The sequence below is a fragment of the Microcaecilia unicolor genome, chromosome 8 (genome assembly GCF_901765095.1).
Source record: "Microcaecilia unicolor chromosome 8, aMicUni1.1, whole genome shotgun sequence".
Lineage (NCBI taxonomy): Eukaryota > Metazoa > Chordata > Amphibia > Gymnophiona > Siphonopidae > Microcaecilia > Microcaecilia unicolor.
Genome location: NC_044038.1, coordinates 155,676,586 through 155,702,775, shown reverse-complemented (window position 1 = coordinate 155,702,775; position 26,190 = coordinate 155,676,586). Strand labels below are relative to the sequence as shown.

At 42.5% G+C, this 26,190-nt stretch overlaps 1 protein-coding gene across 3 annotated transcripts in view; it reads left to right on the top strand.

The window, feature by feature from the left end:
- Positions 1-26,190, top strand: part of ANXA6 (annexin A6) — an 82,333-nt gene that overhangs the window by 10,533 nt on the left and 45,610 nt on the right. For 2 of the 3 annotated variants that reach the window (XM_030213601.1, XM_030213599.1), the window contains exons 2-8: positions 6,741-6,789; positions 16,765-16,855; positions 17,476-17,570; positions 18,389-18,502; positions 20,171-20,261; positions 23,228-23,307; positions 23,400-23,456. In XM_030213601.1, coding sequence (XP_030069461.1) covers positions 6,778-6,789; positions 16,765-16,855; positions 17,476-17,570; positions 18,389-18,502; positions 20,171-20,261; positions 23,228-23,307; positions 23,400-23,456 — 540 coding nt within the window. In that variant the 5' untranslated portion in view covers positions 6,741-6,777. The remainder of the gene's footprint in view (positions 1-6,740; positions 6,790-16,764; positions 16,856-17,475; positions 17,571-18,388; positions 18,503-20,170; positions 20,262-23,227; positions 23,308-23,399; positions 23,457-26,190) is intronic. The other variant, XM_030213600.1, reaches the window with a different exon arrangement.

Sequence of the window (26,190 nt, the reverse complement as noted above, 5' to 3'; positions counted from 1 at the left end):
ATTTCTATCTATAAGGATTCCACACTGCTATTTGTTTTATGTAGATTGTTTGTTTGTTTGTTTATTTTGTTTGACTCGGTTTCCTCTTTAACATATAGTGCAACCCAGCCCCCTCCAATCTGATCCACTCTATCATTGTGATATAATTTGTACCCTGTTAACACAATATCCCATTGATTGTCCTCCTTCCACTGGGCCTCCTAGATGCCTGTTCTATTTACCTCTTCATTTAGTGCTATATACTCTAACTCTCCAATCTTCTTTTTTAGGCTTGTAGCATTTGTATATAGACACTTCAAATTGTGTCTTTTTTTTCTTTGCATCTACAAGCTGCTTAGAAGTTGACGGCAATAATGTGTATCCTTTATTCTGCTCTTCCCTTAAACACTCCAGGCTTTCTTCCACCATGGTTGAAATCTCTCTCTTAGGATTCCCTAATTGTCCTGTTTCAATAGTATCCTTCAGAGATACTCCACAATGAACCATGTGCTCCTGGGCGACTGTTTGTTCCCCCCCCCCCCCCCCCATTTTAGTTTAAAAGCTGCTCTATCTCCTCTTTAAATGTTATTGTCAGCAGCCTGGTTCCATCCTGTTTAAGGTGAAGCCCATCCTTTTTGGAATAGACTTTCCCTTTCCCAGAATGTTTCCCAGTTCTAATAAATTTAAATCCCTCATCCCTACACCGTCATCTCAACCATGCATTGAGACCGGAGCTCTGCCTGCCTTTTGGGTCCTGTGCTCGGAATGGCCCCTCCCACATTTTTTCTATTTCATTGGTACCAAGAAATCTGGCTGAAGAGGCTTAGGGCTCTTCAGCTTGGAGAAGACAGCTGAGGGGAGATATGATAGATAGAGGTCTATAAAACACTGAGTGAAGTGGAACAGGTAGATGTGAATCACTTGTTTACTCTTTGTAAAAATATAAGGACTAGGGGGCATGCAATGAAGCCTGAAAGTGAACTGAAGGGGCGCAAGGCTGAGTTTTGCCTGGGGTGCCTATTGCACCCACCCTAAGTACGCCATGTTTCCTAAATCAGACTGCACAGTGCACAGTGTCCGTGGCCTGAGACATATGGCTCCCCCTCCCACCCTGTGGCTCATTATTTCAGGAGACTGAACATGCAGCAAAAGCCTTGTGAAACACTCATGGTCAGGAGTGGTGGGGGAGGGGACAGGAATTGTTGAATCCTTTCTCTTCTGCTGTTACTTTCCTTCTTCGGGGAGCAGTGTATATTTTCACTTTTAACTTATTCACTGTGTTGACATAGCTGGCAGTAAATCTCAACAATTGTTCCTGTTTGTCCCCTATGTCCATATAGCTTGATTTGTTCCATAGCACCATAGTCAAATAGCAAATTGGATGAGCATGACACATTTCCTGTCAGCCACACACCTATACCCCCTTCCCCCCCCCCCAACCAAACTTAAGATTGAAACATCTTAGCTGGCGGGGATCTGTAAGCCCCAAGACACCTGCAGCTTGCCATAATTCCCCTCCGACAACCCTAGAGGTTGACGGCAGTGCTTCTGAGTCATGAACATTACTGTTGAAATTGTCTGAAGGACATTGTGGTAGGTTGAGATGTCTTCAGTTGGCAGAGCTTTGGGGATCCTCGCCAGCTACACCAAGCAGAGATGCCAAGTTACCCAGTTCCAGTCTGGAGATTTTTTTGGCTACTCTTCGTTTGAACTTATATCCCAAAGCAGTGGTGCCTGATTTTGTCCATTGAAATTAGTGCTGCAAATCACATAATGCTCCATTATGGGGTGGTCATAAATCCAGGACTGTCCTAAAATCTTCATTCTGGAACTGGGTAGCTTGGCATCTCTGACTAAGGGTGCACTGCTGCTAGATGGGCCTGTGTTGAAACTAGATAACTAGATAATTACACTTCTGGTTTTGTTGCTCCACTTCCCTTGAAACTCTGCTAACCAGAAAGATATACTCTAGTGAAAGTTCCCAGCTATGCAGCTGGGGTAGTAGAATTATGGTAATGCACAGGCAGGCTGTACCTCATTCAGTTCTGTCAGTGCTTCAATCTGAATAACGTTATATATAGTGTAGCTTGGTCTAGAAAAGGCTTAGTCTGAATTGTGTATCTAAGTACATAAGTATTGCCGTACCAGAACAGACCGAAGATCCATCAAGCCTAGCATCCTGTTTCCAACAGTGGCCAATCCAGGTACCTGGCAAGGTCCCAAACCAGTACATTACATCTGACTCTTCATCAATAAGAAAATAATTAATTCTACTGTAGTCAACTGTATAAATTCTTGATTAAATGAGGGGTATGCTATATAATCCGAAATGAAGGTATGTGAGTTGATGGATAAAGAGGAGTGAGTTATTGGCCGGAACCAGAGGTACAAGATTGATGAGAGCAGGGTTTTGAATCCCTAATCTCAGGATGGATGGTAACAGCATGGCAGTGCAGTTTTTGGTTGTCAGCAGGAATCAGTACATCTTTCTTCTGAGAACCAGTATACTTCTTTCATGTTCCTTTTTCTCTCCCCCCTCCCCCATATATCTTTTATCTACAGCACTTATCTCTAAGAACTGTTCATATCTTTGATAATCTGCAGAAAAGGCTAAATGCTCTGTGCAGAATAAGGGAACTCTCGTAGCAGAATGGCCCACAGACTGTACTGTTGTGAGTAGAGAAAGAGAGAGCAGAACAGGAAAGGATTGCCCCTGTACTACTGCCACCATCTTGTTGGGTTTTCTGAGAAAATGGAGGGTCACTGCAATATTCCCAGCCCCTGCTGACCTGCCCAGCAGGAACCACATCTGCTAATGCAAGCTAAGGCTGTTGCCTGGGCCCTTCTGCAGACCTTGTTCAACTTTCCTTTCCGTGTGTGCTTTACTGGATGGTTCACGATTCACAATCCTGTCTTATTTTACAGCTGGCTCATTTCTTGTAGTAAAATGATAGCTTTTGGACTGATCTCTGTGCTTTGGGAACTTTGCCACAGCTGAATTTTCCACCAATGTGTAAATTGAAAATCAGATTCCATAAAAGGTAGTTTTAGCTGAGGAAGGGGACGGGGCAGGGATTCACTCATTTTGAACACTGTTACTAAACTATGTGGCTCATTTTTATCTTTCTGCTTATCGCTTTTTATTCCCCTTCTTTCTTTTTCAGTTCCCCTCTCCTCTTTCTTTTTCTGTCTTGTGCTAGGCTTTGGGGTTTACAGAGTCAGCCACTAATTTTCAGCAACATTATTTGATGATGGTCTGAATATCCAGGAACAAATTTAAACATCAGAGTCAGCATTTGAAGTCGGTGCCAACTGTGGTGTTTAAATATTGGGGGGAGATAGTCCGGTTAGTCTACAGCACTGATCACCATAGGCAACAAATGACGTGGATATTCTGGCCCAGTCCAGGTACCAGCATTGAATATTCAGGTCAGCAGTGGCTGTGTGTTTTGGGCAGACTAAAATTAGGATTTCTTTCAGCGATAATGGAACGGGCAGAAACAGGTCTAGATAAATCACATCCAGGGTACAGAAAGGTGCCATGATTGGTCACTGGAGAGATGAAGGCTTGACCCCTCCTTAATCTCCCAGTGGTTTCTCCCTTAAAGTGTGTGAAGCCCCGCCCAGCACATCCCAGGATGCACTGGGCTGGGTGCTGCCATTTTTGAGGCAGTGCTGCTGGAAGAGGAGGAAGTGTACTACCTACCTCCTCCAACAAAGGTACAAGGGGGGGTGGGAAAGGGGGCCGCTAGACCACCAGTTTGGGGGGGCTTGATTTGTGGCCCACTGGTCCACCAGGGCTTTTTGGGGGGGATGCTAAGGGGGGTTAGGGGGCTGGAGATCTTGCGTCAGGGGGGTCGGGGGGATTGGAGGTCCGCTGGACCTCGAGCCCCCGTGTCTCTGGGTCAGGGTTCCTGCTCCTGCGGGGGGAGGGGTGCTGTATTGGGGGGGGGGGAATAGGGGGCCTGCTACCATGCAAATGCATGCTGGACAGGGTTCTCCATTCCTCCCCAATGGTCTGCAAACCCTAATGTCAGCTCCAATCTGATCAATGGGGAGGAATATGTTTAGCATGCATTTGCATGCTACTTGTGTTAAGAGCCCTGTTTTGCATGTATTTGCATGCTAGCTGCATTCAGAGCCTGCGAGCGCATTGTTTCACACACTCAGGGGCTCTGATCATGGGGCGGTAGCAAACGCAGGCGCTAGTATGGCGCTAATAGCCTCTAGTGCCTGTGTTTGCTTCTGATCATTGGCCCATCAGTTCTCTGTAACAGCTTTACAGCAAAGAAATATCACCTGCTGGCCAAGTAGGAGAAATACACTTCAGAACATAATTAAAACAGGAAAATACCTAATACATTTTACATGTTTAAAACACACTGTTTCTTCACAACAAACATTCCTTCTACTTAAACTCCCCTTTATCCAATTGCATAAAAATGCAACCAACTAGATAAGGGGATAGCAAAAGACAGAAAGATGCTTGAGGGCATAAGGAAAGGAACAGCAGTAGAGTAAAAAGTGACCGTTCATCTGTATAGGTCTCTGGTGAGAACTTAGTTTGAATAGTGTTCAGCTCTGGAGACCAGACTTTCAAAAGGATATAAACAAGATGGAGTCAGCTCAGAAAGCAGATACGAAAATAGTCAACAGACTACGTCATAGGGACAAATTTAAAGATCTAAACATCATTACCTTTGAGGGAAGGTGTGAGAGAGAGAGATAATGGATATATATAAATACCTCCAAGGTAAAAATGGAGAGTAGGTAGGCCTCCTTTCATTGGAAATGAGGTTCTGCAGAAAGGGGCATAAGTTGAAGGTGAAAGGGGGTAGACACAGGAATAATCTTAGGAAATATTTATTTTCAGAGAAGGAGAGTGGATGCATGGAAAATCTCTCACTGAAGGGAGACAAGGACAGTGTCTGAATTCATAAGGCATGGAACAAGCAAAAAAGATCTCTGGGAGAGGAAGGGATTAGGCAGACAGGACAGGCCATATGGCATTTATCTCCTGTGATGTTCTCTGTTTCTATGATTACAGGTTTTAATGTGCTTAGTTTTTCAGCAGAACATTTCTAGCCCTCAGCACACTGGAATTGGCCATGCCACCCTCACTAGCACCTGGAATATTTTCTTGCTTGGTGTAGCAAACAAAAAAAATACATTTTTAACCAAAATGTGAGTCCCTGTTTCCAGATTCAAGACAGCTGACCATTAGGGATGTACAAAGGAAAAGTATTTGGTTCATTTTAGGGCAATTTTTACAACTTTGTTTCTCAATTTCTTAGTAATTTTTTGGTTTGTTTCATATGTTTGGCTTGATAAACGTTTTCAGTGTGCATTAGAATTTTTTTTATACACACAGATTGATTGTATATACATTAATTTGTAAATTAATGTGGCAGACCCTAGAATTATTAAGGTGCATTTTTAAAAAATGCACGTTAAAAGGGCCAGATTCTATATATGGTGCCCCCCCCCCCCCCCCACACACACATTTAGTGCTATTCTGTAAACCTCAAAGGACGGTTTATAGAATATGCATAGCGCCCATCCCTGAGACTAAAATTTAGGCCTGACCATTTACGGCAACTAAAACCTTGTGTAAAATGTCTGCACCCAACTTAGGCATGGATCAGGCATGTTCTATATCAGTGCGTGTTATATTTAGGAACTCCCACCACCCACCCGTGCCCCTCCCATGGCCATGCCATGCCCCTTTTGAGATTCACGCATTAGAATTTATGCATACAACTTTACAAAATACATTTAGAAAGTTGTATGTGTAAATTCTAATTCAAACTAATTCAAACTGATAATTGCTTGTTATTAACAAATTATCGGCACAGATTGGTTTGTTAATCAAGTTGCGCATGCAGTTTGGCCGTACTGCCAAATTAGAATGTGCAACTTTAGTCGCCATATATAGAATCCAGGCCTAAATGTTTGCATATCCCTACTGGCCATCCTCTAGAATAAGTCCTTTCTAATCCTGAAAAGAAATAATATCAACTAAGGAAAGAGCATCAGTGGCTTGGCTAGTTGGAAGACCTTTTGGCTGATGGGCAGAGCTTCTGGCCCAGGACCTGGCTGGTTCCAGTCCAACCTAAATAACATTCACCACTGTCACTGTAGGATCTTCAGCAAATCGTATAAATTCTCTGGGGTTAATGGTACAGGTCACCTGAAGTTAGATGCCTAAGTGTGTGCGTGAAGTGCAAATTCTATAAAGGCAATTAAGCAGGAAATTAAGTCTCCAATTCTACGTGTAAGTTTAGCTGTGAGCACTTACACTAGCTCTATGGTAGACATAAATGTGTGCACCTAAATGCAGCAGTTATGCACGTAGTTGACCATATTCATAAGTGGTTGGTGCCCCTCTTGCAGTTATGCACTATAGAATTTAGGTGCTAACATTTTAGAATAGGACTCAAGTGCGGTTATGCACTTAATTGCAAATTGGTGCCAATTAACTCCAATAATTGCCATTGATTGGTTATGACTGCCAATTTCCTGACTAATTAGGCAATTTATGCACATAACTGCTACTATTCTATAACCTACATGCACAAAAATGCACCCAAGATGCATAAATCTATGCTCAAGTCCATAAGGCTAGGAACTATAAGCCTGCAAAACATACACAGAATTTTTAAAATGCACCGCACCATTGTTCACATATATGTAAAGTTTTCTATAGCATAAATCACATTACTATCAAAGCTGAAAATTGATCAGTGTTTTCTCTTTTTCAGCTTTCTCCTTGCCTGTGGATCCAGATAAAGTAGCGGCATGGCACCCAAGGTACTAAACTTGCTGAGCTGATTTCTGTAGAACAGGGGTTCTCAACCCAGTTCTCGGGACACACCCAGCCAGTCTGGTTTACAAGATATCCTTAGTGAATATGCATGAGAGAAATTTGCATGTAGTGTCTCCATTGTATGCAGTCTGTCTCATGAATATTCATTGTAGGTATCCTGAAAACCTGATTGGCTGGGTTGAGAATCCTGCAGTAGACGCATGATTTGGGGAGAGTGGTGAGGAGAACTGAGCATGGTCAAGGAAAGAGCTTGACTAGTGCCAGGCAGTCTGATGTAACTTCTAGCACCCACTAGCCTAATTTTGCTGTGGGTGGTTTGTATGTGGGGGGGGGGGGGGGGGGGGGGGGGAATAAAACTTTTGATTCTGTGAGCCAAATAAACAAGTTTCTAACCTGTCCTGAAGCTCCCTGGTCCCTGACAATTGGTCTAAAATACACAATGGCAAATGGGTCAATTGGTTTAAAAGACAATTTGGTCTAATGGCTGTTTGTCTAAACAAAAGAGGAGACGGGATATTGATGCAAAAATCAGTGTAATTTTATTTAAAACAAAAAACAAACCTACAGCAAAATATAGAAATTAAAGATTAGCACACAAACTTTATGAAAAGTTAATTTTATAAACTTAATATGAGAAAATTAAAAAAGCATGAAAGTTTGTCAATGTTCTAAAAGAGCAGATTGTGGGCAATACCATGTAGAAAATCCAGAATATTGAAGGAGGCTTGCTGTGCAAAAACAGACATAATACAATCTTCATAGCTTCTTTCATCATTTTTCTGGTTCTTTCATTCATTGCTCTCCTCATATTATGCATTCTGTCTGACCTTTTAACATCTTTCTGCTGTTTTCCTGCAATTCAGCTATCACTTTATAAATTCCAACATGCATTTTTCCTGCCTTCTATGCCATATTGACTTTGACAACGTGATCTGCAAAATGACAAATGTACGACTTCACATATTTATCTTTGATTATTTATTTTTTAGACCAATTGTCCATTAGACAAATTAATTTTTAGATGAATTGGCTCTTTGGACGAATTGGACTTTAGACAAATTGTATCCTTAGATCAACTGTCATTAGAACAACTGTCCATTAGAGTCATTAGACAATTATACTAAATCCAAGCTCCCTAACTGCTACTGCCAAATGGGGAAAAACTGGTGAAGTTTAAAGCCCCAGTGGCCCATCCTGTGTTTTCCATTGGTCCGTATAATTATCCTCCACTCTGGAAGTGCACCTCTATCAAAATTTGGCATGTCTGGGCTACAGTGTGGCCTTTTTTCTTCAGTCAGGTTATATATAACAGTCCCTGATGTATGTGGTTTTCTAGTCTGCCATAGAAGTCATTCTTGTGTGATAGAGCACTATCCCTTGGATTCTATATATGGCGCCAATATTTGGGTCCTGATCCAAGATGTGCACCCAACTAGGGTGCCGATGATCAAAAGTAAACATGGGTGCTAGAGGCCATTAGCGCCATACTAGCACCTGAATTTACTGGTACGGAATGATCAGAGGGGTCTAGCGCAGCAAACAAGCGCACCAGGCCTTGGCGCAGATAGCATTTAAATGAGGTTCTTTTGTATTCCTCCTCAATAATTTGAAAAGAGTGCCTGAAACAAAGATGCCTTAGCACTGCAAAAAAAATAACACCAGGTCCAAGCAGGATTTCCCATGATTCTTGCTGCAAAATGTACCAGTTTTGATTGCTTTTGGAAACAGAAGGAAGCCTGTGCAAGCCCTTGTGTGCTGGTCGTGAGAAACAACAGACCTGAACATGAAGCACTCATTGATGTTCTTCTCTTGATTCTAAATTTTAAAGCGGCCATGCTTTAAAAAAAAAAAAAAAAACCCAAAGCACACATTGGTGTCTGTTACTTGCTTTTAAATATAAGCATCCAGAAAAAAAATCTGAAAAACATATTTAGGCTGCAGAAAACAGACGCCAATGTGTGCTTCACATTCAGGTTTTAACAGGCTCATCCACACAGGAACTGAGCTTACCTCTAAATCTTCTGCGCATGTGCCATGCACAATCCTCCCACCAAACTCCCTAAAGCTCAAAGCTATGAGCGCACCTATATTTGCATCTCATTAGCGCTGAGCATTAGGGCATTGTTCTTCTGCGCTGTTCCAGCGGTATTTTTATGGTGCTATTCAGAATAGCACCAGAGTTTTGATCATCAGCCTATTAGTGCCACCAGTTAGGTGCTAATTGGTTCTGATTGCCACCAATTTGAATTTGCACACATCTTGCTATGCGCTGTTCTATAACGATGTGTGCCCAAATCCCATAGCGTGCAACCCCAAAAGGGGTGTGGCCATGGGAGGTGCACAGGTTGGTCAGGGGCACTTCTAAAACTTGCATACAGGGTTATAGAGTACCAGAGGTATGTACCCAAACTGAATGCTGGGAATTTCACCTGGTTTCAGCAGATATACGTCCTGGCACCCAAATTTGGATGCCAAAATCGACACTCAATGGTATTCTATAATGGGCATTCAAAGATGAGTAACCATGATAGAATAGCATTGAATGCCTAATTTTGAGTGTCATTTACTCAGTGTAGCTCTATGTCTAAAGAAGTACTGGACAAATGTCTTATTTGTTAGTGTTCTAATTTTTGACTTTTATGGTCAATAAACTTTTTCTCAAGTAATGAAGAAGGAAGTGAGCAAAAACAATCTGAGGAAGCATGACAGAATAATTAAAAATAAAGGAGTCAATTCTGGTCGCCGCATCTCAAGAAAGATATAGTAGAACTGGAAAAAGTGCAGCGAAGGGCGACTAAAATGATAGCGGGGATGGGACGACTTCCCTATGAAGAAAGACTAAGGAGGCTAGGGCTTTTCAGCTTGGAGAAGAGAAGGCTGAGGGGAGACATGATAGAGGTATATAAAATAATGAGTGGAGTGAAACAGGTGGATGTGAAGCGTCTGTTCACGCTTTCCAAAAATACTAGGACTAGGGGGCATGCGATGAAACTACAGTGTAGTAAATTTAAAACAAATAGCAGAAAAGTTTTCTTCACCCAACGCATAATTAAACTCTGGAATTCGTTGCTGGAGAACGTAGTGAAGGCGGTTAGCTTGGCAGAGTTTAAAAAGGGGTTGGACAGTTTCCTAAAGGACAAGTCCATAGACCGCTACTAAATGGACTTGGGAAAAATCCACAATTTCGGGAATAACTTGTATAAATGTTTGTACGTTTGGGTAGCTTGCCAGGTGCCCTTGACCTGGATTGGCCGCTGTCGGGGACAGGATGCTGGGCTCGATGGACCTTTGGTCTTTTCCCAGTATGGCATTACTTATGTACTTATGTAAGGCGCGCTCACATTTTTAGCACGCGCTAAAAATAGGCACACGCTAAATGTTAGAGACGTCCATAGGACTAGATTGGCATCTCTAACGTTTAGCGCATGCCTATTTTTAGCACGTGCTAAAAACGTGAGCGCGTCTTAGTAAAAGACCCCCTAAGTGAAAGGGAGTAAGAGGGTGGAGGGACTGGCCACAGATGATCAAAGAGAGAAGGACACTTGCAAGGAGGAAAGATGCAAAAAAGTTAATATGGAAAAGGAAGAGTGAGATGAGATGCCATCTGATGATCTCTTGACATTCCCTAATAATTGTTCCACTGATGAATAATTGATAGAATAAACTCAGGGTGGCTGAAAGATCCACCTCTACACATCTGTTTATGTTGCAGCTGTGCAAACTACGAAGTCCTCTATGCAGGAAAGAGGATACAAGTAGACAGACTTAAGCAAATAGAGGACTTTTGTGGAACAGGGCACCTAGCTAGTGCATTTTCTATAAAGGTGCCTAATTTCTTTTATAGAATACTAGCGTACAGCTAAAATAAGTACATATAATTTAGGTGTGAGCACTTACACCAGCCATAAAGCTGAGGGCATGATACACTTGGTGCCCTAAGCATGTGCTTGTTTTGCTTAATGGTTAATCTAGGGCGTCCTACATTGCAGGTATGGACATTTACACTAGCTTGAAAACAGGTGTAAATGTTCATGCCTGGGTTATTTCAAATATGCATGTAAATTATTGTGGGCATACTTGTGGTCTGTGCCCATGCTCTACCCAAACTCCGTCCCCATTCAGGTTTACCAGCAAAGTATGCACAATAAGGTCAACACGCATACTTTTACATTGGTGAGAATTTTTTTAACAGGCCATTTTCACATGTATGGATGAAAATGAATCTACAAAATTGCACCATAGGGTTCTCTTATTCACTGAGTTGTGGAAGTTACTCTTTTATTTTTGAGGTAGAATCCAGTGGTAGTGGTATTTAAAAAAAATAATACCAGGGTCAAGGTCATTGGTGACCCCAGCTTCCCCTCAGTATCAAATTCACAAAGGTTCCAGGTCAATAACCTATCATGACCTTGCAGAAAAATACTGTGTGTAGAGCTCCTAGTTACAGCCAGAATATTGATGGTTTTCCAGCTGAGAAATAAGTCCTGGCACTGGTGCAGGAACTACAAAATCCTCAAAAAGACGCCTCTCAATTTAGTGCAGAGCAAGTTGAAGTCCAATGTAGTAGTAGTCCATCCTGGGCTCCTCTTAATGATGGATGACCCAGGTACAATACAGCCCCTTAGTTCTAAACTCATAAATTTCAGTATTCCATGCAGCATCCTCTCATGACCCCTTCAGTGACTGAAGAACTTATGGGCCAGATTTTATATATGGCGCTTTAAAAAAATCCACATGGAAAACATTTCTGCCCTAAGCGATTTAGGCACGGTATATAAAATACGCTTAGTCGATATCCTAGCACCTAAAAGTACATGCATCTATTTACACCAACAAAAACGTGGTAGACTTAAGCGCAGAGGGCCATATTCTATAATAACGTGCGTAAATTTTGGAATGTTCACGGAACACCCATAGCAATGCCCCTTTTTTTTCCTGCGCACATTAAAAGTTAGCAGCACTGTATTACAGAATACACTTAGGGTTCCTTTTACAAAGGCACGCTAGCGTTTTTAGTGCGTGCATTAAATACACGTGCGCTAAATGCTAGAGATGCCCACAGGAATATATGGGTATCGCTAGCGTTTAGCATGCCTTTGTAAAAGACCCCCTTAGGGACTTGTGCTTGTAACTTCTAATTATTGCCAATTAGTGCTCATTATTGCTTGTTAAGTGTTGTTAACAATGCTGGTTGGCTTGTTAAGCCAACTAGGTTATACGTGTTGTAGGATACTTGGATTTCAGCACGAAACGCTAGGCACGCTATATTGAGTCCGGGGGTATGTGTGAGGCCAGATGATATACCCATCTTTCCTCAACAAGTTCCAACATAATCCAAATTGATATGTTGTGCAGATGCAGCCATGGTAGTGGATGAGTTCTGGCTTGGATTGTGTCCAGTGACTCTCAAGAAGTGGGTAAAACCAGGATACCTTAGACTTCTAGTAGACAAACTACTTCTGTGGAGTTAATCTGTCAAAGAATTGAGAGGGTTGGGACTAAATGACCTCGCCATTTCCTGAGGCAGTGTCTCCAAATGGGTTAATTTTGTGCATCCCATTGTAGTAATGAGCCTCGCTCCTCGGCCAGGGTTTGTGGAGTATGATCTCAGTCTCTCAAATGTACTGCTAATTCTCATAGCAGTACTTGCATCATGCTAAAAAGAGCTGCTTTTTGGAGTTCATAGGATGTAATATGTGGAGGCAGCCTGTCAAGGTGTGCTTTGAAATTTTGCTTTTATTCAGGCCTTTGGTACCCAAAATGATAAATATTTGATTATGTATATTTTATTATCTAGAAGATTTATTATCTAGACTAGAATTTATTGGTATTTCTGGAACTGTGCTTTCCTGGTTTTCCTTTCTGTACTTCGTAATTTTAATTTTATTCAATTTTTGTCCTCTGTTTAACTACTTAGGCCTCTTTCATCAAGGTCTCTTTTAGTATAGATGAAGAAACTGAGGGAATGAGACCTCAGTGACTTGGTCCCTTTATATACTATATACTCCTGGGGGAATTCTGAATAATTATGTAACACAGAATTCCCCACCCCCACAGGATGTACAAAAAAGTCTTCCAAAGAGCTGCCATCAGGTCTGTCCTAGGCCTTTTTCCCTCTCCCCCACAAAGATCATATGGCAGGAGGAAGAGGAAGAGGAAGTGAACCACTGCATATCAAGTCACTTCCTTCTCCTCCTCCTCTGCTGGCTTACACCTTACTGTTTAGATGAACCGCAGGGCATCTCCCTTCTGTCACGCCACTGAGGGTGATCCGGAATAGTGAGCCCTTGAGCTGCTGCCAGAGACTGGCAACAGCAGGAAAACCACCCAAACTGTGAGAACAGCCTTGGCTTAGCCAGACTGGAACCAAAAGCTGGAACGGACTTGGCTTGGCCAGGCTGGAACCAAACACTGGAACAAACTTAGCGTTGCTGGACTGGAACCAAATGCTGGAACAGACTTGGCTGGACCGGACTGGAATCAAATGCTGGAACAGACTTGGCTGGACCGGACTGGAACCAGATGCTGGAACGGACTTGGCTGGACCAAACTGGAACCAGATGCTGGAATGGACTTGGCTTGGCTGGACTGGAACCAAATGCTGGAACAGACTTGGCTTGGCTGGGCTGGAACCAAATGCTGGAATGGACTTGGCTTGGCTGGACTGGAACGGACTTGGCTTGGCTGGACTGGATTCAGGACTTTCAAGCAAGGCAGACACAAGCAGGGTAGGGCGGAAGCAAAGGACAAACGGGATGCATGAGCAGGGAGGGAACTAAAGCTAAAGACAGCAAGGAACAGAAGCTAAAGAACAGACAAGGCAGATACAGCAGTAAGGAACAGAAGCTAAAGACACACAGCAGTAAGGAACAGAAGCTAAAGACACACAGAGCAGGTACAACAGTAAGGAACAGAAGCTAAAGACAAACTAGACAACGACTAGCAGAGCTAGAACTGCAACAAGCATTCAGAGACAAAAGCTCATCTGAAGACCTCTGTTGCAAAGGCAAAGCCTGAAAGTTCCCAGGTGCTTAATAAAGGCAATTACAGATGATGTCACAGATGAGGCTTGGCAGCAGAAACCTCAGGGCAAGTCTGGAGTGCTGGAACATCAGGACTGGAATGGAACCTGGAAGATGTCAGAGAAAACAGGGAAAAAAACAGTCCACAGCAACTACGGGACCCGGCCACCCAGGGGCAAGGTAAATGCAGGCATGGAACACAATCACAGTCTTGACACCTACAGCCGCGTGGTACACCTAAAACAGTCAATCTAAGCTGGTAGAGGAGGAAGAAGTGACCGAATAAGCAGTGGTTCACTACTACTTTCTCCTCCTCCTCCTACCATGTGATCTTTGTGGAGGAGGGGGAAAAAGCACTTGATATTGAGTATGCCTTGAGAAGAGTGTGGGGGGGGGGGGTGTGACAGAGCAAGGTGAGTGTACCATGGAAGGGAGCAGAAGAGCAAGTGAATGTGCAGAGGGAGGGTGGGGGCAGAAGAAGGTGACAGTGTGCCATAGGGATGATGGGAGGGGGCAGAGCAAGGTAAGTATACCATGGGGAGGGTGGGAGGAGGCTGAAGCCTGACTAGTGAAAAGGAAGGAGGGAATTTCAGGCCTCGAGATGGGGAAAATTCTCTGCAAAAACACTACTAATAATCAATGCAGAAATTTTTTAAAATGTTTGCAGAATTATCCAAGTAGTAATATTATGGTGACACAAAGAAATTAGTTTGCCATTAAAGTTTCTTGAATCTGAATCACGTAAAGGTGCAGAAACAGAAAGAAGAGGAGAGAGAAGAGGTGGTTTGTTTTCTGCATAAACCTTTGGGCGACTGTAGCAAAGCGTTTTGATTCGTTCTGGTTCAGGAGCAGTGATATGTTAGCTGTGTTAGTCCACTTTTAAAGGTAATAAATAGAAAGGGAACAAAGCATAGAAAAGAAAATGAGATGGTACTTTTTTTATTGGACTGCATTTTTTGATTAGCTTTCGAAGGAATGGAATAGGGAAAATAAGAAGCCAGAGAAACATTTAATGTTAATCTCGAGGCCAGCAATGCATTTAGTTACAGAAGAAAAGCTATGCAGAGAATTTAATTCCACCCAGTCTGGGTTATTTATATCTCCAGAACGTAAAACGCTAGAGGCAAGTATAAATCAGTGAGGGGGAGGGGAATGGAAGGCCTTCAGCTAATAAGCAGATTACACTAACTGCTGTGAAAAACCAAACAGTGAAGATGTTGGAGCTGAAGAATCAGGTTTTTTTTTAACAATATTAATAAATTAAAAACAGTCTTTCCAGGACTGAATGCCAAGAGATGAGGGCATCAACAGTATCCATTTGTTATACTTAGCCCACTGCAAGGCATACGAGGGTTTATTGTAAAAATAACAAGTTTGGAAAATCATAATGCACCTTGTTCTTGGTTTTTGTACTTTTCCTAATCCCACATGTGAAGGCCCGTTTTAGATACGTCATTGAGTTCAGAACTGGGACATCAAAGTTGGGATATGTTCAGTTCCCCCTCTATTTAACCAAAGGCCCTGGAGCCTTTTGTAAAATATGAGTGATGTAAAATACGAGTGTAGTTGCCAGCATATACAGCGGGCGCAGTCATTTACAAATGTACACATGCCCAAAAAGAGTGGCGTTGACTTGGCATCAGTGTAAAAGTTCGGGCCCTTGGATGTATGCAGGGTGACTTTGCAAGGGGTTGCCTAGTTTTAGGCAGCTGGAAAACCTGTAAATAGTGGTATTGTAATCACTTATATGTGTAAATGGGGTAAGGGGTAATGGGATTTAATATACCCTCTTTTTCTGGTATAATCAAAGTGGTTTACATTTATTACATGTAGGTACTTTCTCTGCCCTACTGGGCTCACAATCCAAGTATTTTACCTGGGGCAGTGGAAGGTTAAGTGACTAGCCCAGAATCACAAGGAGCTACAGTGGTATTCTAAAATTCGCTGTGAAGCCCAGGAAAGTCTGTCTGCCTCTAGCTCCGACTGCTGTTTAGTCTCTCTTCTGTTACTTGTTGGGTGTCTCTGTCCCTCCAAAAGTCATCCCTCCGGCTCTGTTCCTCAGGAGAGGGAGAAAAGTAAGGGAAGGGAACTAGACAGGCAGGGTTTTAGACAGTACTGTGAAGTGAAGAAAAACAGTATATTATTCTAAACTGTGCACTCCTGGAAGGTGAGATCCTTAAGAGCTTGGCCAGGCTGTTCCAGACAATAGCCAGATGGAAGATGGAAAATGTGAGCTGTATAAACAAACTGCAGCTCTTGCTTATGTGATGTGCAAACTAGTAAATCTCAAAGGGAACCACTGAGATACAGAAAGTGGGTATTTAGTGTGTCCAGGGCCTTACCACGGGCTGTGTGAATGATGCAGCCGCACAGACTGCAAGGCAGGACGGGATGCCATAAATTGCTCCCTGTTCTTTGTCTCCTCTTTTTGCCTGTGGCACAGTGGGCGGGGTGCGTGGAAGCACACAGGCCGAAACTCCAGCTCGGTACAGTCCTTAGTCCGTCTGGTTTTCCTATTACCTTCAGGATTGGGCTAAAGTTAATGGGTGAATCTTATTTTCTTTTATGGGAAGAACAATTTCTACCACAAACTGAGGGTTTAAAAGTGAGGTTTCTGTGTATATGATAACAGGAACTTTATGACTCCACGGTCACTGAGATTTATTTATTTATTTATTTATTTTATTGCATGGCTTCCCTTGCTTTCAAAATATTTTGTAAAAATAAATTGAACATTTGTTTGCAAAACTGTACACACAACTTTGCCTTTGTATTGTAAGAACCAATGAACTCCCCACCCCCACCCCTAAAAAAAAGGCCTATTCTTTTCGGTCCCTTTCTTTTTCTCCATTTTCTCAGAAAACATTGGTGATGGATTGCTAACAGGAATGTTAATGTGGGTACGAGTGTTTTTATGTTTCCTTGTTACTGTTACAGGGTGGAAGATACAGGGGATCTGTGAAAGATTTCCCTGACTTTGATGCTAGTAAAGATGCAGAGGCACTCCACAAGGCAATGAAGGGATTTGGTAGGTGAAATAATCCATTTTTATCCATAGAACCTACTAGAGATACTCATTTGTTAATGCACATTAGTGCATCTTTAAAAGCAAACATGTGCAAAATCGATCTTACACATGTAAAGTCAATTTCCATATTTTAATATGTGTTAAAAATAACTTTAGACACAATCAAAATGAAGTAAAAAATGACCTGACAAACTTTTCTGTGCGCATCCTAGAATGTACAGAAGGAACAGTGGCTCTGCCATCTGCAAGAGTTTGGGACAAGATGTTGGAAGTTCATTAAAGTTGAAATTGTAATAATAACTTGCTCACAACCACTGTTCCCTCTAAGCTGAACAGGAGTCCTCCAACTGCATTGCTGCCAGTAGGAGGCAGTACTTCAATATTGTGTTTCAGTCTCTAGAGACAGATTCCCTGGAGTCTGGCAGAGCTTGCCTGTCCCTCGCTATTGAAAATGTGATAGTGAAACAGCACCACCCACTGGCAGGACTGTAGGTGGATGACTCCACTCAGCTTAGAGGGAACAGTGCACAACCTAGATGACAAATGTAAATTTCACACTTCATTCTCCTCTCTTTCTCTTCCTCTACCATCCTTGCCTCTTTCTTTCCCTTTCCCTGTAGGCAGTAACAAAGAAGCCATCCTTGACCTGATCACCTCCCGAAGCAACCGCCAGCGTCAGCAGATCAGCCAGGCATTCATATCAATTTATGGAAAGGTAATTATGGAAAATTGAATCTCACAATGAGGCTGAAGGGGACAAGACCAGCTCTAGATTTTCTGGTCCAAAAAAGAAGATGAAAGAGCAAAATGTTACATAGGGGAAAAAGAGGGTGAAAAGGAGGTGGGAAGGAAGAAGGTTAAATCAGTTGATGCTATTCTTCCTCGTGTATGAATGCAAAGGTGTACCACTGTACATGGCTTATTAATCCCCTTGATTCAGGTAGTCTAGGATAATATGAGATCATTTTGATTTTGGTTTGATTGTTTTTTTTGCCATTTGTTACTTTCAGGTGGGTTGATAATAATTATATCTTGGCATGTTGTCAGCAACAGCTTATGGTCTGCCAATTTACCCCATTCCAGCAGGGACATTTTAGGCCAGGCCTGGTATTTAATTTATGTTGCCGGTGCAATGTTGTATTTGTAGCCCTTGATCCTACCCTTTGAAATCAATGCTTCCAATCCCTGAATACATTGGGATAGGATTATCAGAAGTCCAGGAGTGGCCTAAAATATGCCATCTGGACCTGGGTAAGTTGGCAGATGTGCAACTCCTACTGGTATGGCTGCCTTTCAGAAAGTGGTCATAGACACATTGAAGATATTTATGTAATTTCTCGGAATAGTGCATTTTAATACATTGGATCCGTTACTCTCATGTTCTTCATGGCTTTCTTTTGCTTTCAGTCAGTGTAGGTGAGCTTGTTCCCTTTTTTTTGTAGCAAATTATGTTGCATGCTTTTTATCTGTTCTTGCAAGTCTTCTAAGATTTGAATCTGATGACACGCCTTTCTGTTTATCTTTCTTGCTCAGGACCTCATTGATAACCTGAAGTCAGAACTAACAGGGAAATTTGAAAGACTGATTGTTGGTCTTATGAGGCCACCTTCTTACTTTGATGCTAAAGAAATTAAAGATGCTGTCCAGGTAAGGGGTCAGATAAAGGCATCACTGCCTTTTAGTTAATCTCTGTTGGGAGATGGACACTATATAATAGTCCTGGAACTAAGATAATTGCTTCATCTTAGGTGCCCACTAGGATTATTGACCCAGTGCTAATGTGGAACTGTCCCATTTTGATTTAATTATAATTTTAATTACATTTTGCAAAAGTGTAACATCTTAGCATCTCTTACTGTTCTAGTGAATAGTCACATTTTTAAGTGAAAGATAGTCATGAAAATCATATAATTTGTCAAAAGGATGTAAACTCAAGCATTAATCATACTCAACCTTTCCTCCCACTCATATTCTCTTCACCTACCATCCTTTTCCTTGCAGAGATCTAACATACATTAAACTCCGCCCAATGTAACGGCACACATATCTTTTCACATGGTTAAGAATTCTAAACCTTAACCTTTCAACTTCTGCTGACTTCAGTTAATAATGAAATTAGAATCTGGCTTTGATTTGTGAAGAGACAGAAACTAGAATCGGGTTCCAAGTACTCTGAAAAGATTGTGGGGTTGATATTCAAAGCAATTTAATGGGGCAGAAGAGCCACCTGCCTCTCTGCTGATATTCAGTGGTACTTAACTGGACGGTATTGCATTAACCATTCTTACACTTCCTGGTTAGTGCTTGGGTGGTCCATGGGGGGAATTTGGGCGGACTCGGTACTTAACCGATTGAGCAGTGATATTCAGTACACTAACCAGCTAATAAGCTCATAAAGTTTGGACAGCAAAAAGGCTGTCCTAATGTTATCAACCAAGCTAATCGGGCACAAGGCTGGTCAGTGACTGCATATACCCAAATGTTTGGTTCCGGAGCCCAGTCATGGCCCAGAGTTCAATATCCGGCTCAGTTCTACCCTTGGCTATCAGTAACTTAAAATCCGCTGAGTGCCATGGGTTGACTATTACCCTATATGTCTTCAAACCCACGTCTTTCACTGTCGACCACTTTTTCCTCCTCATTCTGCGAATCTGATTTCTCTGTAATGTCAAATCCGGTGGGTGAGTTTGAGCAGTAACATGTACTCTTTGGCTATGAACAGTCCTTTGTGTATTATGTATTATTATTTGTGTATTGTTTATTAATTATGTACTATGAAGGCATCAATATCAATTTGAAATAAGCATGATGCTTATATTGTATGGATACATGTACCCATAATCTTATATATGAGAGCTAACATACTCTTCCAAAAACTGGAGATGTCTAGGCAGGACTATAAGGTTCGGTTCCAAGTTCCTTTTGATGCTTGCTATACAATGACGAATTAGACATTAGACAGGTACATATGATGCATCAATTTCAAATTGGCCTTCATTAATTAACATTCTTAGTGATGCATTTAAGCACCCTCAGTATAAATATACTGCTACCATTTTGTTGGTATGAAAATGCCTTGTTTTAGTTCTCCATAAAGAGATGTCTTTCTGCCTTTGATTTCTTTTGAGGGTACATCTGTTTACATTTTATGCCAAGGTGGCATTACAGTAAGAGAAGCAGGTGATGCGCATTGGATTTTTTTTCCAAATGGCCACCGAACAGAAAACGTTAGAGACGTTTCCTGCATGTGATAATTCCAAAAATGAGTGAATTTTCCAAGATCAGTGCAAAAGCAATTCTTTTCCTTTTAAACAGGGCATTGGTACAGATGAGAAGAGCCTAATTGAAATCCTGGCATCGCGGACAAATCAAGAGATACATGCCCTCGTCACGGCATACAAGGATGGTGAGAGTTAGAGAAGGTCCAACATTAACTTGCATACCATAACATAATATCTGGTTTTATATCCCATTTTCACCTTACAGTTAAAGCAGGTAACAAAGACAACAAGAGTCAAAACAATCCTCTAGGAAGACAAAAAAAACCTCACAAAGGTCACTTAAGCAATCTTGTAAAATTTCTGAAAAAGCAAAGTCTTAAACATTTTCCTGAAAAGCAAATAAGAATGGGAAGACAAAAGTATCCCAGCAAATTCCTTACAGTGTCTGGCAGCTTGAAATGCCAATGTCATCTCAAAGATCTTTAATCTTTTCCTTCCTCTAGGCGAAGGGAAAGAAAACAAGTTTACACAATTCGACCTTCTAGCCCTTAAACACAAAGGAATCCTGTTTAGAAGGAATGGTTCTGCGGAATCTTAGAGGAGATTGGGTGGCGACACTGGTAATTGGGAAACAAAATGGGAACTGGGCAAACTTCTATGGTCTATGCCCTGATTGTGACTGAATAGATAGGGATGGGCTAGAGTGTAAATTTTAAGGGGCTTCAATGTTAGGCTCAGAACTTAATACAAGAATAGTGCTGGGTAGACTTCTACGGTCTGTGCCATGAGAAAGGCAAGGACAAATCAAACTCTGAGCCGTCATTTACTATGTTACTATGTTAAAGAAACAGCAAATTGAAAATGGGAATATCGGTAATTTGGTGCCATACCATGTAATATCTGGTATAAAAAGCATGTCAATTTAAAAAGAACTATGGCTTCAATGGGCAGTCAGTGAAATTTAACATAAAAAGAGGAAATGGTATCATATTTGGTTAGAACAAAAATCAGATGTACTGCTGTGTTCTGCACAGTTTGTAATCTCTTCAGTTGACATTTAGTGCATCCCAAATGGGCAAGATTAAAGTAGTCTGTGAAAGTGAGTGGCTGTATCAAAAATCTAATTTGATATGTCTCAAAATAATTTCAAGTGCAATGCAATTTCCTCTTTAGAAAAAAGATTTCTTTACTAAAGAGGCAATTTATGCCTCAATTGAGACTGAACTATCAACTAAAATACCCGAGATCTCTATCATTGTAGACAATTTATTCTGTACTTGATTAATACAGATTGAACTAGGAATAGAATCTGGTTTGCTATCAATAAAAAAAAATTAATCTTGTCAGTATTAAATGTTAACTTGTGGCAAAACATCATTTACCTGACAAATCTATGTAGTGTTGAACTCTAGAAGGATCAACCTCTGAAATAGAATTTGATGAAATGAGTAACGAGATATCATCTGCAAAGCTATATAGCAAAAAAATTACTCTCCAGCATAAATCCTAATTAGTGCAGAAAGATAATACTTATTTCCTCTAGTATCTGTAAAAGAATAGCGTGATCTACCAGGTCAAACACTGAGGAAGGATCAAATTGAAGCAGTGCAGTGGTGTACCAAGGGGGGCAGTGGGGGTGGTCCGCCCTGGGTGCACGCCGCTGGGGGGTGCCGCGGCGCGCGCCTGCTCTGAGTTCGCTGACTTCGCACGTTCGCTGCAGCTCCCTCTGCCCTGGAACAGGTTACTTCCTGGGCCGTTACTCATTTCATCAAATTCTATTTCAGAGGTTGATCCTTCTAGAGTTCAACACTACATAGATTTGTCAGGTAAATGATGTTTTGCCACAAGTTAACATTTAATACTGACAAGATTAATTTTTTTTTTATTGATAGCAAACCAGATTCTATTCCTAGTTCAATCTGTATTAATCAAGTACAGAATAAATTGTCTACAATTATAGAGATCTCGGGTATTTTAGTTGATAGTTCAGTCTCAACTGAGGCATAAATTGCCTCTTTAGTAAAGAAATCTTTTTTCTAAAGAGGAAATTGCATTGCACTTGAAATTATTTTGAGACATATCAAATTAGATTTTTGATTCAGGCACTCACTTTCACAGACTACTTTAATCTTGAGCAGGCACGTGCTGCGGCACCCCCCTCCCCCAGCGGCGTGCACCCGGGGGGGTCCGCGCTGCATTGGGGGGGGGGGTGCTGCACCGAGGGGGGCGGGGCACCGCCCCGGGTGTCCGCCCCCCTAGGAACGCCACTGCAGTAAAGCACTCTTTCTTTCACTCAGTAAGACTCTGGCATGGTCCAAAAGATAACCTATTACTGTTTTAGTATTAAACGTAGAACAGAAATCTGATTTGTGAAGCATGCAGAATATTATACATATTTAAATATTATTCTAACTGCTGTGTTACCAACTCCTCAGTTATCTTAGAAAAAGTAATATTGAACTATAGACCTATAATTGGAAACAAAGGTATTAGGTTGTTTTAAGTCCTTCAGTATTGGAGTAATTATTATTTCACTACATTCATTGGGAAAACTACCCAAGGTCAGTTGCACTTAAATCCAATTTAACAGATGGGTGCAAAATGATGCCAGAGCTGATTGCATTAGATATGGAGGACAGGTGTCCAACATACAGTAGGAAGCACTATACTTCTTACATATAGAGAAAATCACACCATTGGGAAGATGAAAAATTCATCCAAATTCTGTATCCTGGTATCCCCTCTCCAGAAGAAAACTCAGTAGACTCAGAGATTGTATCAGGGACCAAAGATCTAAGAGTACTTATTTTGCTCCAGAAATAATCAGCTAATTGGTCTGCTACTGAAATCATCTCAGAGACCCAAGTTTGACAGGAAGCTATGCTAGTAAGAATTTTAACAATTTGAAAAAAAACACCTAGTGTTGAAATGGTAACTCCGATCATCTTAGAATAGTAGTTTTTCCTAGCAGTTTTTAAAGCTTTTTTTTTTATTATAATCATGAACTGCATTACTCGTCACAGAGAATGTTCTGCTACACTTAGGGTGCCATATAGACTGGGCTTGGAAGGGAGCAGGAGTATCGCTGATCTGGCTTAAGCTTCACATGCCTGTCTCTTGTTTCTTTGTTTTATTTCCTAATGGTGTGAAGCCTATGGCAAGGAGCTGGAGAATGACATCACTGGAGACACATCGGGCCATTTCAAAAAAATGCTTGTTGTGTTACTTCAGGTAGGTTTCCTTTCAGCCCACCTTTTGCTAAGGCAAAAGATCATGTCCAGTAAAAGGTTACCATACTGAGGTTGTCTCTCCTCTTCTTTCAGGGTACTCGGGAGGAAGATGATGTTGTGAGTGAAGATCTGGTACAACAGGATGCTAAGGTATAAATCATTAAGAATCACAGTTACCCGGCCAGGACGATGCATACAAAAGAGACCACCACAAAGATGACTAAAATGCAAAGACAAGACTGAGCCTATTCAATAGGAGACTGCTGAATCAAAGCAAAGTCTTAAGAAAATTATTGTGTAAGGGTGGGAAACTCTCAGAAGTCAGGAGCTCATAGTATCTGCTTATTAATTGCAATTAAGTGTATCACATTGTGATCCCTTCACAGTGCCCAACCGCTCAAATTATTCAAAAATATATAGAATAACCATATGCACTTATCTGAAATGTATTAGGTATAGCTGTGCTCAAAAATAATTCACTTCACTAAAAATGTCGCAGAATATCATTATAGTTATATATAAGAACAGAAGGAAAAGCCACAGAAGCTCAAACTACACCAAAAACGGCACTCATGCTGCTTTCACTCAGTGGCATAAAAACCACCTATATCCTTCACTAACTTTAACTGTTTTTTCAATTTTTTTCAAAATATACTTCAAAAAATATATAAAATGAAACAGCTTTGGTGTTCTAATCGGTAGCGTGCAAGTCCCCTCTGCATCAAGGAATGATTTTAGTGTAAATCATTGTGTAAATGATTTCATCTTAAATTCATCTTGATTTCATCTTGAATTGATAATGGGCAGACTGGATGGACCATTCAGGTCTTTATCTGCCATCACTTACTATGTTACTATACCCATGCTCCTTCCCCTGAGAACCCCCTTGCATTTACATGCTAAGGCAGTTGTGCACTTAAGTTATAGAATATTGCTGAGCATATGACTAAAATGCGAATAACAATCACACTCTTTAAGTGCTAGTCCTATATAATAATTCTCACCTCCAACGTTCTGTGCTTGGGACCGTGGCTCCTTGGCTGGAGGTGGTCTGTGAGGCAGACACGCACTGACGTCACTGACGTCAAAACAGCTGATTGCAAGGCAAGGGGAGGAGTAGGGAAACACGCGCAGCGTGTTTCCCTACTCCTCCTACTGCCTCGGAATCAGCTGTCACCCCCCCCCCCCCGCGCTATGGCCCCCTCGAAACCCACCCCCTCCCGCGAACCTGTCGATCCCCCCCCGCCGGAACGCCGAAAACTGCCGCCGCCGTTGTTGTACTACCTTCCCTTCCCGTAGGTTGTTGAATCATCTTAGAAAGTTTAACTCCGTGCGTCTGACGTCAGACGCACGGAGTTAAACTTTCTAAGATGATTCAACAACCTACGGGAAGGGAAGGTAGTACAACAACGGCGGCGGCAGTTTTCGGCGTTCCAGCAGGGGGGGGGGGGATCGACAGGTTCGCGGGAGGGGGTGGAAGAAAAAAAAAACGCACGTTGGGGGGAGAGAAGAGGGTGGCCAACCACAGCATGGATGCGAGCGGGGGGGGGGGGGGGGGGGAAAGGCCGGCCCAGGCTGGCACATGGGAGGGAGAGGAGCATGGATGCGAGGGGGGGGGGTCATGGAAGGGAGAGAGGGGACTTGCTGGAAAAGGATGAATGGAGGCGGCAGGGGACAGAGGAGCATGGATGGCCATGGATTGGGAGGGCAGGCCTCAGGGAGAGAGGGCAATTGCTGGATAGGGAAAATGGAGGGGCCAGGTGACAGATGAGCATGGATGGGCATGGATTGGAAGGGCAGGACTCAGGGAGAGGGGAATTGCTGGATAGGGATGAATGGAGGGGACAGATGGGCATGGATGGATATGGATTGCAGGGCAGGCCTCAGGCAGAGAGGGGAAATGCTGGATAGGGAAAAATGGAGGGGCCAGGTGACAGATGAGCATGGATGGGCATGGATTGGAAGGGCAGGACTCAGGGAGAGGGGAATTGCTGGATAGGGATGAATGGAGGGGACAGATGGGCATGGATGGATATGGATTGCAGGGCAGGCCTCAGGCAGAGAGGGGAAATGCTGGATAGGGAAAAATGGAGGGGCCAGGTGACAGAGGAGCATGGATGGGCATGGATTGGAAGGGCAGGACTCAGGGAGAGGGGAATTGCTGTATAGGGATAAATGGAGGGGACAGATGGGCATGGATGGATATGGATTGCAGGGCAGGCCTCAGGCAGAGAGGGGAAATGCTGGATAGGGAAAAATGGAGGGGCCAGGTGACAGATGAGCATGGATGGGCATGGATTGGAAGGGCAGGACTCAGGGAGAGGGGAATTGCTGGATAGGGATGAATGGAGGGAACAGATGGGCATGGATGGATATGGATTGCAGGGCAGGCCTCAGGCAGAGAGGGGAAATGCTGGATAGGGAAAAATGGAGGGGCCAGGTGACAGAGGAGCATGGATGGGCATGGATTGGAAGGTCAGGACTCAGGGAGAGGGGAATTGCTGGATAGGGATGAATGGAGGGGACAGATGGGCATGGATGGGTATGGATTGCAGGGCAGGCCTCAGGCAGAGAGGGGAATTGCTGGATAGGGAAAAATGGAGGGGCCAGGTGACAGAGGAGCATGGATGGGCATGGATTGGAAGGGCAGGACTCAGGGAGAGGGGAATTGCTGGATAGGGATGAATGGAGGGGACAGATGGGCATGGATGGATATGGATTGCAGGGCAGGCCTCAGGCAGAGAGGGGAATTGCTGGATAGGGATGAATGGAGAGGCCAGGTGACAGAGGAGCATGGATTGGACTCACACTTTCACTCTGACTCTCAGTCACTCTCACATACACTCTCCCAAACATACACACTCCGAGGAAAACCTTGCTAGCG